This window comes from Coturnix japonica, chromosome 7, assembly GCF_054131305.1.
Source record: "Coturnix japonica strain WE chromosome 7, WE-NBRP24, whole genome shotgun sequence".
NCBI classification, from domain to species: Eukaryota; Metazoa; Chordata; class Aves; order Galliformes; family Phasianidae; genus Coturnix; species Coturnix japonica.
Window position 1 is genome coordinate 21,457,900 of NC_140669.1, and position 19,318 is coordinate 21,477,217.

A 19,318-nucleotide genomic window follows, 5' to 3' on the forward strand; every position below is an offset into this window, starting at 1 on the left:
TCCTGACTTCAGCTTGCACTCGTCTTCCTTCTTGTGCAATGGCTGGTTTGTCAGTAATTCATATTGAACTGCTTATACTACCTTCGTTAGATAAAGAATTATTCAGATTATGATCAAATTAATGCTTGATCAAACTAAGCGTGCACTGAAAGCAGCTCTTTGTAAGTCACTGTTATCAGGACTCGTTCCATTGCCAAAACTGGTGAATGAGAATCTATTACACAGTTGTAAAGTGTATTTAAAACAATCTGTAGGAGATATCTCTGCCATTCTGTAAGTATGTACTGGCAAAAAAACTGGCAGAAGAATTTGTCATGAGTCATTAGTGGGTGTGGCTTGGTGACACTGTCCTTGTTGTGCCTTTGGGATGCTGAACTAAGAATGGATATAGATAAGGAACAGCTGGTCTTCAATTCTGATTTTGCTGTCTGCTATTTAAAGAAATTTCTCATAGTCTGAGAACTGACGCGGTTATTTTGAAGTACGGGACTTTTCATATAAATAACTGCCTTGTGTGTATGTGTATATATAAGACATTAATTTCTTCACTTACTTATAATAGCTGTTATCATCCTTAATTATGGACCAGGGTAATGTTGTACTGACAGCTGTTCAAACCAGAACAAGGACTCTGCCACCGATAGCATAGGCCTCCATCTGAGATGAGATGACACGTAAAACAGAGCAGAGATGTAAGACAACCAAGCGTTTTGCAAGCTACAGGGAAATCATTTTGGTTCTGTGTTCTGTATTTTTAGCAAATATGTTATAGAATAATATATGTAGCTTCCTTACAGATTTAATGAGTACTATTTAGTCCTCATTATCAGCAAATGTAGAAAATATTTCAGAGCAAGCTTTTAATGTAATGAAAGCATCAAGTGTTTCTTACAGGGAATGATTTATTAGAATACAAGAAACATAAGCTTCTGGTTCTGTGGCATGCGCTGTAACGGCAAATATAGCAAACACTGGGCTGTTGTGTTGTGTCTGACTTATGGCACACTTAACATGTTCATCTGGTTCAGATCTGGAGTTCCACGTGTCCTGATTAAAGAATATTGCAGAATCAACTCAAATGTGCTCTGTTTGTGCTCTAATATGCCAATGGAGTGAGCAGGAAGGCTTGCCAGCTGTCTGTTCAATGGCACTGTGGATTAATGCCAGAATCCAAATGTTCTCATAAGATACCGTTAAAATATTTACAGGCTTTATAAGGGCTAAACAGATGCCATAAAAGAGAATGAGCTTCTTTAATTACTGAGCTTTTCTTGGAGGAAGACTCATATGTAAGAAGGCGAGGGGGAAAGCAAACAAGCATCAAAGCGTGACCACTGCAACAGTAAAGATTAAAAACTTTTTTTATTAAAAAAAGTCATTTGATCATGTAATATTTACTGTTGTTCTTGTAGTAAATGGGAGGATGCAGTAGAGGAAGATTGGGACAGAGAAGGGAATACTGATAAACAAATACCAAACGTGGTTATTCTTGTAATAAAGGCTGTTTTAAGTTCTGTGTCTCTCTATGAGACAACTCCTTCATGCACCTGCAGCTCTAAACTTTAGCAGTTTGATTTGTGCTGATAAAACAGTTGTGTGTAGATACTTTCTCTGATACTTATAACACTTACAATAATCTGATTGAGGGCATTGCTGAATTTTGAATGGAAGCAATGAATGTATTTGCTTTTATTTATTAATGTAAGGAAAATGAGGTTCTCATTTTATTGTCAAGTAACCAGAATCTGCATAAGAACTCTCCAGGGGTGTGCCATTGGTGTGTTTAAAGAACAAATATGGAAGTTAAGGTTTGAACAGGTAGTGCTCACTAGAAATAAGAATTTAGCAGTAGTACCAGAAACACTTAGGAGAAACAAAATGAAGGAGAAGCAGTTTAACTCCTTTAAAAAGATTACAGGGTTATTATTTTAGTAATCGTTACAGGAAAATATTGTACCTTCATATGGTTTTCTAGGAATTTTCACTTGAATTGTGCAAGGAGTGTTCAGGAACTGAGGAAAAATTATTTTGGAAGCTATGGGAAATTCTTATTCTTAAAGCAGCATGTAAAGTAAATACTGTAATTGTAAACTGACAATATATATATATGGGCATCATCCCAGAATTTCCAGTGATACAATGCCCATAAGTTTTGTAGGAATTGGTTATGGTAGATGCAGTCTGCTTGTAAGTTGCTTTACCAGCTCTATTGGTATTTGCTTGGCTAATGATTTTAATTACAGAAAACTGTTCATTTTACCTGTGATTTTGCTGAACTTCTGACTACAAAGAACCGTTTCCTTGGTGACTGATGCCATATGGGAAATGCAAGTTAAATGGATGAGCAAGTTCTGAGAAGCTAGCAAGGAAACAATTTTATTTATGGAGTTCCTTAGTATATATGTGCTTTTAAACTGTTGTTCTAATTAAATCTGGTGTCCACGTGCGTTCAGGGCCATACTTGGAATTTAAGAGTAAAAGTACCAAGATGAAAAGGATGCATATCTTTGGTATAATCTGAAATTCAGACTTCCCCAGAGTGGCAATGAATATGCAGGCTCAGGTATGACTCAGTGTTTTTTCTCCTTAAGACTCTGCAGCATTCACAATATTGGATAAGCAAAGTTCATAAGGAAAAGCAGGGTGTAGAGAAGGAGCATGTTACTTGCAGAAATCTGACTGGATTATTGACCTGTGGTAGTATTTAAAAATGATGCCACCTGAAGTGCAGTTGATGTCAAATGGTTGCAAGGTGCTTTTGAAGAGCTAATTTGGGGGAGGTTGTACCTTCAGTGTGTGGTTAGTCTTAGTGCTGATAAGGCTGAGAAGACCAAAGCTGTTAAATCCATGGCTAAAAAAATAAGAACTCACCTTAAGTGACACACACACACACTAAAGAGTCTCTATTTGTATCAAAGTTCTACACAGGTTCTCCTCAGCATTTTTCTTTATCTTGACAGGAAGACTTGACATTATCTATCTATTGATACAGTGAAATAGTGGGTTGATACTTTGTCTGTCTTGGCACCATCCTGCTTCCCTTAGGTCTGTCTGCATTCTGTCCTTGTCTCTTACATGGCGCTGAAAATCAGAAACTTGATGGGGCAGAAACCGGCTTTGTGCTCTTTCTACAGCTTAGTCCTGTTCTTATTTAAATCAATGATGGGCCTTTGGAATTTCAAAGCTACTGGGCATTAAGCCCTAAACCTTTATCAAGTGGAATTTGTGTGAAATCAGGGCTTATCCTGGCACAGCTGAATTTTGACACGGTGAGGTTTAGTTTAGTTACCTTTGAATAATTCAGAATGCTCTTTATTCTTATTCCCTGAACTTTAGAATACCGCTTCCAGCTGTTATTGCTGCTGGTTTGTTGTGTCAGCTTTGATGGCGAAGGGAATGTTAATAGCTGGTTCCATGTCATGGTGTGGAGCTGTGGCCTGTGGGCAGCCCATGCTGCATGGTGGGTGGGTGTGGGGCTTGCTCTGGTGCTGCCTCTGAGCTACAGCTCCAATGCAGCTTTAATTGGTAACTACGTAAATAAACAAAGATTTATTTCTGTTCTAGTTAGGAATCTTGGTTTGCTTTTCTTTTTTCTTTTTTTGAGCGCTGTAGTGGAAAGGAAATGGAATACTAACTCTGTTATATATTTTTTTTTCCTCTTAAGGTTTTATAGTTTCTAATTGTTTTTATATTCTTGAAACAAGAAAGAGCATTCAACATTCACTTCCAGTTTTTGTGAGCTAAATTCTATCATAAGTTATGTTTATAGGTGTATTTTTGTAAAAACCTCCATGGCAAACAGAAGTTTTGAACTTGTCCCAAACTTGTTTGTATCATGGATCGCTTCAGCTCCTGGTTGGAAAGCATCTGCCCATCTTCTTCTTTTCAGCTCCAGAAATTGAACCAGTATCTGTGTGCTTAGGTGTGTGTGGAGGAAAGAGGTTCCTAGTGGTTAGCAAAGAGCCTTCTGTCAGCTTTCAGTTGAACAGCTGCTTCAAAAATAAATATTATGGTTAAAATAAGTTGTGCCCCAAAGTGATTTATTTTGATAATTAAAATTGATGTCACTTCTCAAGGCAATTTAGCCTGTGTAGAACAGTTGACCATGATGTCTCTGATTAATTCTAACTGTACCATTGATTCTTTCAGGTTTTGCTTGGGATTTTACTGACTTGAAAGGTTCACAAAAAGCATCAGTGCTCTGACACACATACTGCTGGAAGATCTTATGCTGAAATTCTTTGTGTTATGTTTAGAAATACAAAGAGGAAAAGGTACCCATAAACCTGCTAATGCCCTAGTGATTTATCATTCAGAAGGCTGCCCAACTGCTCCACCTGGCCTGGTTGTGCTGTGCTGAGGGGCTCCAGCCCTGTATGGCCCTGGTGGGGCTGCGCCCATGGGGTGCAGCCCTGCTGGCAACTCTGGTGCACCTGGTACAGTTCAGCAGCTTCAGCTTCCCATTGGATCCCTGTGATCTTTGCCCTTCTCCTTTCCTTGTTTTGCTTGAAGCCCTGGTAGAACATTGTACTTCACAGGTCTGGAGATTTATAGGGGGAGGGCTTTGGTGCATTTTTATGCAGAACTTGCGTTCATTTAACTTAGAGTCAGATATAAGAATTAGACAGAGTATTATGAGTTTAAAAATATTTTCACTCATGTAAAAAGTTCCATTTCCTGTTGACCTTCTTGCCCAGACAAACTCATTATTGAAGAAATGTCTGAATTAGAAGCTTTCTTTGTTGTTCACTTAATAAGGCTTCATAAAGAGCAGACGATGCTGTTGCCCTTTGTGGGCAACTTAGTGTATTAAAGAAAAAAGCCAGTCCCAAGTCAGTGTTGACTGTACTTAGTTTCATTGGTTTTTATTGCCTCAGTGTGCTGTATGCGCCCTTGGACAAATATGTCTCCATTAAGTGATGCTGTTTGTGAGCACTGAAGCTGGCATTAGCATTAGAGGTGTGTTTCCCAGTTACACCTAAGCAGAGGATGGCTTGCTGGAGTTTTAGTACACTGAAACAGTTGAAATGTTGGACTGCATGGGAAACTTGCTGATTGGTGCTGTTTAGCTGCAGTGTTGTTGTTTTACACAGTGTAATCCAGTGTGAAGATCAACTGATGTTATTTAGCAACCTTTTGTTCAAGCACTGTGATGGTCGAATGGAAAACCACAACAAACGCTGCTGGGTGTTTGAGTGGTTTTTATTTTTGTACCTGTTGGTATACACCATAGCAGAGCTCTCATCTGGCAGTGTTTCATTTAGAAGAGCCATGATGACTGCCTTGTTAAAGCTGGGGTTGTGTCAGCTTGTTGCCTTGAGGGCAGATGGCCAACTGAAGTTGGAGTTTTGCTTCTGGGGATTTTGAGCCTTGATGAAACATATTCCAGAATTTTCAAACGTGTATTTTCTATACATGAATTATTATTCAAATAAGATGCACGGATCTGTCTTGCACAAAAGGTAGACAAGCTTCTGGAAGTACAAGGAGCGCTTAGAGTTATGCCTTAATAAGCTGTACAACTTCTAGAATCAACATTTTCCTTTATTTCTACTGACTGTGGAGTTCTAACTAGTGGAAGATGTTTTGTTACCACTTATGTCTTTTCTTCTACGTTTACTTCTGTTACACAAATGAAAAACTTCCTTCTGTCTTCCTTGCTGGTTTCCCAGGGCACATCAGCAGGTGCGTATGGAGAGATGAGGCTGGGAAAGTCTGCTAAACTCACATTGTTGATTGCAGTGTGTCCTTGTGGTGTATTATCAGAATGTTCATTTGTAAGCTGTGCCTTAAAAGCGTGCTAAGTTCTCAACAGCACCACTATAAATAATTTGGAGCTGTTGTCTGACATACAGCCTACAGCTATTGATGATCTGAAAGCATCAATATATATATAGCATCAATGTATATTCCACAGGCTTTGCTGCTTTTGCTGATAATAAAGCTTTTGTGTCTTTCCAATGCTTTGTTAAGGCCTGAAAAAATTCCACTTCTTTTACTGCAGAGAAAATGAGATAGTCAACAATTTATAGGGAATTGTTTGAGGCTGCTGTTCAGTGATTGGTTGCTCTTGGATCTGAAATATTCCCAGCCTGTGCTGTGTGGTAATGCATATTTTTGAGACTGCAGAGTTTACTGGCTCAGAACGTTGGTCTGGCATTAAGCAATTGGGGCAGTTTGTATTCTACTGTTAATTTGGTTTACCACATCTTTAACGAGAAAAGAGAAAGTAGTTGAAAAAGGAAATGGGAAGAAATCCACCAAACTCAGACGTCAGAATAAGGGGCAGCAGCTGAATTTGAAACAAAGCTCAGTTCAGGAATGGAGATGCTGGTTTACATAGTGTACAGGAAGTAGCTGGTGCCCTTTATAGTATCTGGTTTTCTTATAAAATTAAAATACCAAAGCAATGTAAAACCTTTTTCTTAATCTGTCATGCTTCGACATGGGAAAATTTGAGATGGCTTTGAATCCAGCAGGCTGATCTTCAGAAATGTGTTTATTTAGCTGTGTAAGAGGAAGGCATTGCTTTTGTCTGCCTTGTCATGGGTAACGTTTACTTACATTCAAAGTTTGCTTTCTTAAAAGTGCTGCAGTAAAGCTGGGATTTCTTGTGGCTTTCAGCATGTGACTGCTGCGTGCTATGGCAACTGGTTACTGCTTATGGTGGAGAGAAACCTGGGCCAGATTCAAAGTTTGCAAGCTGTTTTTAACTTTTGTTTCTAGTGCATCTGTAGAAGGTTTTGTCTTGCTCCAAGCAAAGATACAGCTGTATATTGCGTCACCTTTTTCCTGGGATGATTACTTACTCCTGGCTCTAAAGTCTTTATTTTTGTTCGTTTCTGGGATGGTTGTATGTTTATATGGTTTAAAATAAAGATGTATTTCTTAGTGCTTCTTATGTAGACTCAGTTGCTAAATGACCTTTTTTGCTTCTTTCTCTTTTCCCTCCAAGTGATGTTGAATTAGTGCTATTGCTTTGGTGGGAATACCTAGATTTCAAACTCAAATGAGTCTGCTGTAGTGTCTACTCTTTTCTACTAGTGCATACCAATAGTGTTACCTTGTATTTTGTTATCAAAGCTGATGCTTTATAATGTATTGCCAACTGCCAGTCTGGGGTTTGATGTAGAAGGGAGCAGAGTTAAAGAGTCTGCTCCAGGTAATGGTCAGACAATATTGCTGCTCTTGCTTCTTGTCAGTTGTGGCTGTATATTTAGAAAGCAAAGGATAACTGTAATGTTGACCTCACACAGAGGAGTTACAGTGGCAATGTGAATTGAGCTGTATATGAGCTACAACTCAGTAAAAACTTTTGACTTTTTAACATCTGTGTCCTGGTTTGTTTTTTTTTTTGCCATCTATGTATTTACTTTATTTCTTCCATATTTTGTTAGCCAGTTTTCTATTCTGCAACTTGTCTTCGCTGATGGCTTTGCAAAGGCATTATTGTTTAAAGATAGGGTGATTAAATTTAAGCTTCAAGCAGATTTAGGCTCTAGCTGTCATTACAAAGCAGCAGGCAGGCATTTAATATTTTCTTCTGTCTTTCCTTCTTTCATCCAGAACACTTCCTAAAGCAATTCTCAGTCAGCTTCCTTAGTGGTACATGATCAAGAAAAACTGAGTTTCTTACAACAGTTTACTATCAACAGCTAAAGATGTCTCAGCTCTGTCAACACTACTTGAATTTTGGTATACTTATTGAATCCTTTTAGTGATTCATGTTCTATTTCAAGGAGAACTTGTTTGTGCCAAGAATATCAAAGTAGATCCTTCAACAGGAGAAAAAGTCAAATAGATCCTTTTTTTTTTTTTTTTTTTTTTTTCCCCTCATGTGTGGGTATTGCCATAGCTATTAACTAAACAAAGTGCATGTATGTGATTATGGCCACGTTTCTGTTTGTTACTCTGTCGTGGTTGCTATTGCCTTGTCTTCTCTAGCCTGAGCTATGTTGTAGTTGCCAGAATAGCATCTTATTTTAAATTCTCCTTACAAGCCTGTGAAATAGCAAGTGTGAGGCTAAAATAACCTGTGTGAATTACAGGAAAGTTACAGCTATAAATACACGAACATTCTTAAAAAGCCATAGTGTTGTTCAGCACACTGAACAGTACGGATACAAAGTAATCCCTATTTGTTGGCAGAGCCAACAGTGCCTGAGGACAGTATATTCTGGTACTTCTACCCTGTTCAGTTTGGGTGTTAGTGAGCAGTAGTTCTTGCCCATCTTTTGGTTTTATTTTCTTTTTTTCAGTGTGTTTTATCTCTGAACCTGATAAATGTGCATTCTGTACCCGCCTGCTTGAGATGATCTGTTGGCCTCCGTAGCTTAAGCCAAAAGTTAAAAAACTTAAAATTATTCTTTATCTCAACAGCTTTCTTAATTCTGTATGTTATGATTTCATCTTGAGTGCTGTTAATGGGTATATATCTAAGTAGGTTTGGTGCATTGTAAACCTGAGGATGGGTGTACTTTAGGCTTGTAGACTGCAATGCCTTTATGTTGTCACAGTATCTGAATGTGGTTTATATATAATTAATAATGATAGCAAAGTAAATTCTGTGTTTCTGATACTTGTTTGTGTTGAAGGGGTCTTGGGAGCAGGGAAAATGGTCTAAAATGAGAAGGGGATTTCCATGCTTAATAAGTCCATAAAGCCATAAAGAATGATATGTACTAAATTCCACGCTAACAAGAATAAAATTTTTAGAGTTACATACTTACTCTGGAGAGTAAATAAAGGTTATTGGAACTGGGGTGGGAGGGGAGGTTTGTAAGTTAGAACACTTCAATTGGCCTCAATACCGGTAAATGGAAACACAGCAACTAATGAATAGATACAGAGTAAGATTATCACATCAACACAATATGTCTAAGAAATTCAAAGAATAGAGCTTCGTAAAATCTTTGTTCTAAAAACTAGTCTATTCATTCCTTTCTCTCAGATGAAATATGTTAAGGAAAAAGCTTTCTGTTCAAGTTAGTGCTCCAGACTTGCTGACTATTGACCTCAGGCACTATATTTCTTAACATTCTCTTACCCTTCTTTCCTTTTTTTTCCAGAAAGATCCAGATTACCTGAAGCTCTGGTTGGATAGTTTTGTATCCAGCTATGAACAGTTTTTGGATGTGGACTTTGAGAAGCTGCCAACTAGGTATGTAGAATTACAGACCTGTTCACCTTTGATATCTGAACCAGACCTGGACGAGAGCCCAGTTTCTTTCAATATCAGTACTGCTTTTAAACAAAAGAAAGCGTTTTATTGTTGAGTGGCACTCCTGTTCTTCTGAAGGTCAAAATGCGTTGGGAATGATGAAACTTAGGCAAATACTGGTATTTGCATTGTATCAGTGATGGAATCAATATTCCCTTGTTTTTCCTTATAGAAGTGTAATCATTTCTTGTGAATTGTTGGAACAAATATTTATTAAATGTTGCAGGTGGAATAATAGTATTAGTGCTTGGTTTCTGTAGCAGTAGTGACTGAACAGAGGTAAGATGTAGGTCATGTTTTGTAATTTTATTCTGTGGATTGCTGTAAGAGAAAGAAAGAGATGAAATGCTCAAAGTTTTAAATACTTTAGCTGGAAACTGTAAAAGGCACAAATGATAAACTTCAGAGTTCAGGAAGAAGAGTATGACTCACTAATGTTGCTGACTGCAAATATGGGAATATAATCATGAGATGGGTATTAAAATCTAATTTCACATTTCTGTATTTAGTCTTTTGAATTCGCTTTCTGTGCACTAAAGCTAACTTTGCAAATGGAGAATAGAAACTTAGCTCTTTATCTTTTCTTTTTTTTCTTTTTAATACTTCCTTGTTTGATCTAAGGGCTTTAAGAAAAAACAAATGTTACAAGATTCAGAAGTCCTAAGAGCCAGTGTCAGAGTTAGAGCTGCTACCACTGCCAGTGTATAGAAAGAATAGCTCTCTGCATAATGGCTCCTGTCCAAGCCCTTTTGAAATCAATGGGAATTGTCTAATGGGCTTTGGATCAGATCCTGTTTGAAGTGTAAGCGATAGCCTCCACTGTTACAAGGAAACAAAGAATGCTGCAACTGGATCTCAGTGGATAAAAGCAGGGCATCTCATCTATATGTATTTTCTTCTTAGTGATTATATTAATTCAGTGTTTATAGCGCTGTTACTAATGTGAAATATCTTAAAAAAAAACAACAAAAACCTCTGCCAGTTAATTCTTTTTTCAGAAGGTGTTTGCTTTATAGTAAGATATCAAAATGCATCTTACGGTGTTTAGTTCAGGAAAGAAAAAGCAATGGAAAAGTTTGTAACCCGTTGTTTTGTGTGTCTGTGGGCTGATTTTTGTTGTTTTTTTATTTTCTTTTTACAGAACATAGTAAAGGATTAAATATAAACATGAAGCTTAGCTGTGCTGAACAATAGCAGCATCATCATTACATTAAATAATGGGTTTGTGAGCATAAAAATCCTGTATTTTTGTGAGGTTAATGACAGGATTAGTGATCTGGTCTGGAAGAGTAGGCCTGCACAGATTTAGACTCATTTGTGTAACAGATGTAGAGAAAATATATCAAAATAACATAGAAATGTTGTTTCTGCCCTTGTTGGCATTTGAGGGATAATCAGGCGTGTCCAAAGTGGCATCCTTCTGATATTTGTCAATTTCTATTGCAAACATCAACACTATGGAGCAGATATTACTGAGCCTGCAAAAGAGAAGTATGTAGGTCAGAGTAGAGCCACCTGTTTCCCAGTGCCTCTTCTCTTGAGGCCAGAGGGACCCCGTGGACTCAGATGTCTAGAAAGAAATTAAGTTTACCCACTGATATCTATGCCAATGATCTCAAGTTGCTTTCCTTTGCTACACTACCTCTGTTCCTAAGTTGTTGTTGTTGGGGAGAAGAAAGGTGCTTATTGCCAGCAGGCATTTCCTTGTAGCTCACTAGGAAGTGCTTGTGAGAAATCAGTTACTGCATTTCAGTAACCTTTCTTAAACAGGTATATTGGAACACTACTAGAGCACACTGAAATAGATTAATAACTTGTCACTTTGGTGGTTGAGTTGTGTGTATGGTCTTTCTCTTTAGGGTGGATGACATCCCTCCAGGAATATCACTGCTACCTGACAATATTCTTCAGATTCTGAGGCTCCAGCTGCTTCAGTGTGTCCAGAAAATGTCAGATGGATTAGAAGAGCAGCAGCAGGCTTTGTCACTTTTGCTTGTGAAATTCTTTATCATCCTTTGCAGGTATTTGTTCTGCTTGCTACTTCAACAAGGCTGCTGTTTTCTTTAAAAAATCATTAATGCAGGCATTAGCTTCTAATCATTTACAGAATCACAGAATTGTAGGGGTTGGAAGGGACCTCTAGACATCATCGAGTCCAACCCCCCTGCCAAAGCAGGCTCCCTACACCATGTCGCACAGGTAGGCGTCCAGGCGGGTCTTGAATATCTCCAGAGAAGGAGACTCCACCACCTCCCTGGGCAGCCTGTTCCAGTGTTCCGTCACCCTCACTGTAAAGAAGTACTTCCTCACATTCATGCATCTAGTAACATTTGTGCAATGTTATTAGATGCTTTCCAGTAGAATCAGTGAAAAGCCACTTTTCACAATCTTCCAAGTAAAGGAAAAGGGAATGTAGAGAGCCATACAATCATCTTTTCCATGAAAAATGGAATAGAAGGAGCAAAGATGCAATTTTTTCTGTAATTATACAAGAAATATCTATTTGAATTCAAGGCGTAGTGTCTAAGTTATAAGAATTAGTGTATGAGAAATACTTTTAAAAGAGAAGTCACACTCTAGGGAGCTCTAGATATTAAAGAACTTGAATTATCCAGGAAGAACTGTTTCACATTCTTAACATGCTTATAGTTCCATAAATAGCTTAGGGATCTGACTTATTCTATTAATGCAACTGACCCCTGAAACTTGCTCTTAATTTTGTAATACTGTCCAAGCAGGTAAATAAACTGTTTTTAGGGATCTATTTCTCCCTGTTTCTTCATTCTTTTATTATAAACTTCACTGAACAAATAAGGGGATAAAATATATGGTAGGGATTCTCCTTCGGAGAAGTATTTAAGAAGCTTTTTTTTTTTTCTCCTTTCCTTATCCCTACAACAGTACAAAGCTGCAGTGTAGTATGTAAGTGTACCAGAACATTAAATAAAGCTGAATAGATGGTAGGTGGCAGTTATATGATGAATTACCAACTGTTACCTTTCTCAGTTGCTAAACAGTTCTTATCATATTAATATCTGATCTTTGTGATTTCCTCAAACTGAAAAATAGCATGCAAGCTTCTTTGTCACTGCTGATTAGTTCAGTGTTCTAAAAGTTTTGATGTTTCTTCCTTGGAGAATTCAAAGTACCCAGATCGGATAAGTTATGTATATATTAAAGCATTGGAGAGTATAGGCAGCTACAGTATCAGCATCCTTGTAGTGCTCTAGTAGTGTGGGAGAAAATTAAGTTATTGCCTCTGTTATTGCATGCCATTTCTGACCTCTCTATTTAGAGTGCCCTGGGAATCTATTTAATTTCTGAAACCCCGAATTCCTGATAGAGTTGACCTACAGCAGGATGACTCCTTCCTGTTAAAAGAAAACTTGTGTACTATGTTATTGTGACAGAAATAAACATTTGAGTACATACATTCCTTTGAGGAGTGTTTCTGAAATGCTTATACACTTTACTGTGATTATAGAGTGAATACTAAAACAGACATTGTTTGAAGTAGCCTCAGATAGTACACTTTGTACATTTGGATTTTTTTCTGTTGTTTTCATAGGAACTTGGCTAATGTGGAAGAGATTGGGATGTGTTCATACATTAATCATGTCATCACGATGACTACATTATACATTCAACAGGTATGTGTTTTAATCATCGTAATCTGTTATTTTTCCCATAGAGGACCTCCAGCTCTTGCTTATTGTGATCTCTATCAAAGTAAAAAAGTGTTTGTGGGGTAACGCTTATGGAGGGGGATCAAGACAAAGTTTTAACTTCCAGAAATCTTCTGATCACTGTTACTACTGTGTTTGTTTCTTTTTCCAGTTAAAAAGCAAAACTAAAGAGAAAGAAATGGCAGATCAGACACCAATAGAAGAATTTGTGAGACATGCACTGGCTTTTTGTGAGAGTCTCTATGATCCATATCGCAACTGGAGGCAGAGAATTGCAGGGTAAGTGCAGACCAGGATATGATCACAAGGTGTGTGAACTTTAATGACTGTAGATAAATGATACTTAAGGTTGCTGACAACTACTGGTGTAAAACTAGAATAAAATGTAATTACTTGGATATTCTACTGATGGGTTTTACAGGTGTTAGAGTTGGTTTTTATATGCACCAGATTTGATAAAGTATGGTCGTTGCTTTTCAAAGATGCTGTATTTTAAAGAGTTAATAAATACGCTATTTTTGGTAGGGGAAAAAAACCTCATGAAGTGGACATTCAACACTGAAATCCAATGTGGCTGGAGTTGCCAGTACTAGTATGTGCTAGGAAACTGGCTTTGAGAAGCTTAATTTCTGTCATTCTAGGCATAAGCTGTTTTCTGAAGCTGCTCGTGGTTCCTTTTGTTATAACTTGCTCTTCAGAGACATCTTAAAAATTCCTGTGAGATCTTTCATGTATAGTGTTCCCTTACTAGCCCCAAATTCACTGCAGTAATGGTAAACATACACAGTCTTGCACAGGATAGTTTTCCTCCTGTGAGTGTGAGGGCTGAAGTTGTTTGCTCCTTGCCATTATCAGTTAGAACTGCTCTTTCTTACTTTTTCTTACTTTTACTTTCATCAGGACCATTTTGATGTGCGCCGAATATTGGATCTGTGCATGCAAATAACTAGTCTTTTAAAGCTAAGAGTCCATCCTACAGCTTACATTCTGTAGAACTGTGCTGCATTTGTGCATCCAGTCACTCTTCTGACTCCACGCATACAGAGTGGAAATCATATAAGTTGTGGTGGTACCTTGTTTGCTGGAGTGTCTTTGTAGCTGGCAATCTGTAGTATGCCAAAGCACTGCATGGGTTGCAGGTTTTATGGAGCTGTCATTGATAGTACTAGCTTCTGTTTCCGTAACAGCTGTGCTGTGCACAAAGCTTTAAGGATCATGTAAGGATCACAACTTAGTGTTTTTGTGCAGTGTAATTCCCCTGTTCCAGAACATAGCACAGATTGATATCAGTTATTGCATATGGCCTGACAAAAGTACTGCTAACCTGTTTTTAGATATAGCATTCGTAATACCGGCGTATCTCATTGCATCTTAGGTAGAACTTAAATACTCAAAAATACAGAATCTGCAATCAGAGGAGCTACAGAATTTCTTGATGAATCAATATAATTGCATTGTAGGAGGCTGTTATATTTTCTGAAACTGGTATGATTTAAATACTTTTAAAAACCTTAAGGGTATTTTCTGACAGTCTGAAGGCTGGAAAAAAAGAAAGTGAATGTATCAGGAGGTGTTCGGTTGTAACTGATAAATGTGAAGTTTTTTTCCATTGCTTTCCTGCTTTTGAATACTTCCCCAGTTTTCTAAACTGGTAGAACAAGGAAGCCTGAGGAAATGAGGGAGATAAGTGTGGTTGAATTGGCTGAAAAGATATTTTTGAAGATCACATTGTAAATATATTAAATCTTTGTTAAGAAGTCTTTAAGTCTATCATCAGAACTACTTCCCTTTGATTTGTTCCCCCTACCTCCCATAATGGACTCAATGTTTTGGGCCCATTTCAGATTGCATGGTTAAGTACTTTAATAGACGGCTTACTTGCAATGGGGAAGGACTAAATACCAGGTAGCTGGTGGTGTTCTGGTTCATTTTATTTTGACCAAACCGTGTAGTTTACTATTAAGGCATTTCTAGGAGTGAAACAGTAAAGTCATGATTATCTGTAATTTATTTAAGGTGAAATACTTCACTTGATATTTTTTAATCTTGTAGGCGTAACTTCTTTTTTAGGCAGGGTTCTCTATTGTGAAATCATGAAGTAGTAAGTCAGAAACAAAGGTGTCATGTCTTTTTTTTTTAATGTAATTTCAGACGAATCCTTAGTACAGTTGAAAAGAGCAGACAGAAGTATAAACCGGCATCCCTCACTGTTGAATTTGTCCCTTTCTTTTATCGTAAGTATTGTCAACAGCATGTTTGAAAATGATCATATTTGGAGGAGTGAAGTTGGCAATTCTAAATTTCATTCCCCGAAGAATGTGTGATAAATCCAAGAGCATCTTATTGCTTTCTGAGGCTGCATGTAAGGAGTAAATTTGTTTGCTTGCTTTCTGCTCTGAGTGTCACCGTCTTGCCAACCTTACTTGTCTGTGAAAGCCTGGCTGCTGTTTTCTCCTGAATGCCCTATTTTGTGCTGAGACAAACCTACAAGTGTGTTAATTAGCTGGCAGGTAATCAGCTGCTGATTACATTACAAGAAATTGCTGAGCATGTGGACATACCTGCCACAGTAGTACTAAAGACTTTTGTCTACACTGCCTCATTATTTTTCCAGTCAGCTAGGTATCGCTCTATTGATTTTGTTCCACAAAAGAATCAGAAGCTCTAAGTCAGAGAAATAGTAGGTTTTGTTTACTTTGTAGACCAGATTTTAACAATAGTTGTGCTATTTTCTTTTGAAACAAGCTTATACTTTCATTATATGGTCAGAAATATTTCTTACCAGAAAGTGGTAATTGTCTGAAAGGTTGCATTATTTTAATTAATGCAGAATTTTTCCATTTTCAATTTCTAGTGTTCAAAATCTCAGTCTTTAGTGGTTTTATCTTATATTGGAATGGAATTCCAGTGGTTAATTCAAAAAGAAAATTTTCCTTTGTGGTTTCAGTTGTAGCTGCTTTGATTCTAGTGATAATGCTGTAGCAACAATATCCAGGCTGTATCTGTTCCGAAGAAAAAGTTCCATATATCAGATATGCTGTGAGATATCTTTGAAGATGTCTTTTATTGTTAGAAAGATTATAGACCTGTACAGGCTTCCCTAGGAAGTTCAGCTCATAGGGAGCAAGCTCTGCTTTTCTAAGGCACCTGCTCTGTGTACGGCATTTGTCTCTGTGCCAGAAGTTTTCTAACATTTCTCATACCTGCTGTGTATGTGTTAGCATGTCCTGAACAGTCTAATGAAAATTAATCCCATTTATTCCACAGTACGTTTGCTGTACCTCTTTAGGTCTGTCAGTCTTACTGATAAATGCGATGTTGTCATGTTGCTTTGATAACTCTGAAATGGATGCATTAATGTGTGTGACTTACATAAAAGGGAGTGGAGATTATACAGTTGAAATTTTATATTAAACTTGCATGATAAGCAGCAAGGAACCTTTTTAAAATTTATTTACATTTCCTGCTTTTTTTTTACTGTTTGAGGGAAGGAAAAAAAGCTGGTATAATTTATATTATAAAATAAGGAATCCTACTGATTTTTATTTACTCCAATCAGAATGTTTCCAAGAAAGCGAACATCTCAAGGAAAGCCTGAAATGTTGCCTGTTACATCTCTTTGGAGCTATTGTAGCTGGTGGTCAGGTAAGGATGTTCTAAACTCTTCCCAGCTGCTGAAGTCTCCAACAACATCATTATTCAGGGCATATAAATACCCCATAACCAAAGAGAATTTACTTGCTATGTATTAGTTAATTCTCTTGTGAAGTTTGAAGCTCTTCTGTGCAGTAGTATAAGCTAGGTTCTGTTTTCAAAGGGCAGTTGAAGGCTGCTATTTACACATTCTTATGAACTTAGTATACTGTCTTCCAATACATAGACAAATGAGTAACTAGTCTGCTCCCCCCAGCAAAGTTATAGATTTAATATGATTACATGACATGCATCTAGCTTACTTCCCAGTGTGTTTCAGTAGGAGACACAAGGGCTTCAAAGTTTGGAAGGTCCTTAAAACCTTTGAAATAACATGAAGAAAATATCTGAAAAAAAATTGAGTCTATGAAAGTGGAGACCTAAAATGAAATTTCAAATTAAGGTTTATTTAGAGTTAATATGTTATCAAATGTACTTGACAAGAATATTATAATGTCAATTTAAGTGACCTTTCATTTATCCTATAAGTATTCTCTGTGAATAAGAAAGCCTAATTAAGTGGACAAAGTGGGCTGCATTTTGTTTGTAGCCAGTAATATAATCTGAGTAGGATGTTTAACAATTACACTATATAAATGGAAGCACTAGTGAATGTTGTGTGATTCAGGTATCTTCAAATCAGCTATTCTGTCAGAGAGTTATGCTTTTATTCCTGCATTTATTTCCCTTAATCCTTTTCACCCATGTGTTCCAGAGGAACGCTCTTCAAGCAGTGTCTCCTGCTACCATGGAAGTCTTGATGCGTGTTTTAGCAGACTGCGATAACTGGGATGATGGGAGCCCTGAGGAAGTGAGCAGAAAGGCAGAGCTTACTCTGAAGTGCCTGACAGAAGTTGTCCATATCCTCCTTAACAGCAGTTCTGACCAACGTCAGGTGGAGACCAGTACAATACTGGAGAACTATTTCAAGTTGCTTAATTCAGACCATTCAGCTTTGCCTAAACCAAGACGATGCAGACAGTGGGAGAGCAGGTTCATAGCACTACAGATCCAAATGCTGAGTGAGTACTCAACTGTGCAGTTCCTTTAAATGTCTCTTGTTAATAGCTCAAAAGCCATCGTTGAATTGTTAATATAACTGAAAGCTGTATGAATAAATGTTCACTTCGTTATACAATGAATGAACTTAAAATATTTCTTACCATTAACGTGGTATATATTCATATGATGTATATTCTATTTTATATTCATATTTAACCAGAGTGGTATTCATGTTTAACCAGATTATCGAGGTGCATGGACTGCCAGCCTCCATTAAAAGAAAAAGGAAATTGTTATGCAACAGTGACAGTAATTAACACCTTAATAACTGCAGAGTAAGGAAGATTTCTGATAAAGTATCAGTGATGGCTGTTTTGAGGTAGTTTGCTTTTCAGATTGAATTACTGCAAACACTGGCAAAGATGATGGTCCTTAAAGTGTTGGAACTGAGTCATTAGACAAACATTTAGGAGTTGTGAACTTTCTTTTTTTTTACTTTGTTTGGAATGGCGAATATAAATGCTGGTGTTTCCTTCCCCTGGACTTCCAAGGAAACGGGAATAGCACTGAGGTGATGATCACTTACAGTGAGAGGCATCTGTATAATGCAGAGAAATGTTTTTATAAGGAAACCGGTGTTTGTGTGCTTTGAATATAAGGCACACAGTTTAGATACTCAGTATTTACAAGGACTTCAAGCAGGATCTCAAAGGTATCGAAGGTGTTGTGTAGCTGAGTTTTCTTGTTATGTAGTGGGTTATCTGACAATTTTTACAGTGACAAAACCAAGTTTTGGGTCTAGTACTGTGTTTAAAATACCTCAGAATTCTCATGATGTATGTTTTAAAGTAAATATGTATTTTTATATTGCTGTGTTTATTATGCACCTTTTCCAATCTTCTTTCAGGTATAATATGGGAAAAATAAAAAGCGTAATGGATTTGGCAATTTTTTTGCTTTTAATGTCAGTTCCATCTTAATTTTGTAGATACAATCACGGCCATGTTAGACTGCACGGACAGGCCTGTTCTACAGGCAATTTTCCTTAACAGTAACTGCTTCGAGCATCTCATTCGACTGTTGCAGAACTGCAAGGTAAATTTTCCCTTATCTTCACTTGAATAACAAAACTTTTGTTCTCTTTTCCCATAGGATCTATAGCATTGGTGGTTTGGGTGTTTTTGTTTGTTCTCTCCAATCTTTTCCTGAAAATACTGTATTTCACCTTTCCATTAGTGTCTGTGCCTATTTTTGTACTGACCTTGTACTCTGTAAGAAACTTATTTCCTAATTTCTTCTTTGGTTATCAAGCACTGAGATGTTTACTTATTCTTGTTTAAATGAGAACAGGAACAAGGCCAGATTCTACAAGTGGGAATTACATCTTAGGAAAGCAGGAACAGCTACTCTATTAGGTTTTGCCTGCTTTGATTTTTGCTGCTTGTTCTCCTCATTTTTAGTCTGCCTGTTGCTGTCATAAGATGTACTCTTGGGAGGTTTGTTTCCTGTGATTGCCTTGCACGCTACTGTGATCAATTGAGTCTCAGTGCTTCCAGATTGCTACATGGCATTTTTTTAACCTTAGTAGTGGAAATAGCCCCAAGAATGATAGAGGAAGGAGAGAGGGGTAAAGTTATATTTCTCCAGTGTGTCTTTGTACTTTCTGAAATAGCAAAGATGAATTTGGCAGTGGAATTAGGATTTCCTCTTGTTAGTG

The 19,318-nt window shown here is 37.4% G+C and overlaps 1 protein-coding gene across 10 annotated transcripts in view; it reads left to right on the forward strand.

Moving 5' to 3' along the window:
* Window positions 1-19,318, forward strand: part of NBEAL1 (neurobeachin like 1) — a 72,096-nt gene that overhangs the window by 6,496 nt on the left and 46,282 nt on the right. For all 10 annotated transcript variants that reach the window (XR_001556460.2, XM_015868267.2, XM_015868266.2 and 7 more), the window contains exons 3-10: window positions 9,069-9,160; window positions 11,080-11,241; window positions 12,789-12,870; window positions 13,058-13,185; window positions 15,058-15,140; window positions 16,466-16,551; window positions 17,315-17,621; window positions 18,590-18,696. Coding sequence is in view for 9 of the 10 variants with exons in the window: in XM_015868267.2 (XP_015723753.2) it covers window positions 9,069-9,160; window positions 11,080-11,241; window positions 12,789-12,870; window positions 13,058-13,185; window positions 15,058-15,140; window positions 16,466-16,551; window positions 17,315-17,621; window positions 18,590-18,696 (1,047 nt within the window). In the remaining variant the exon portion in view is untranslated. The remainder of the gene's footprint in view (window positions 1-9,068; window positions 9,161-11,079; window positions 11,242-12,788; window positions 12,871-13,057; window positions 13,186-15,057; window positions 15,141-16,465; window positions 16,552-17,314; window positions 17,622-18,589; window positions 18,697-19,318) is intronic.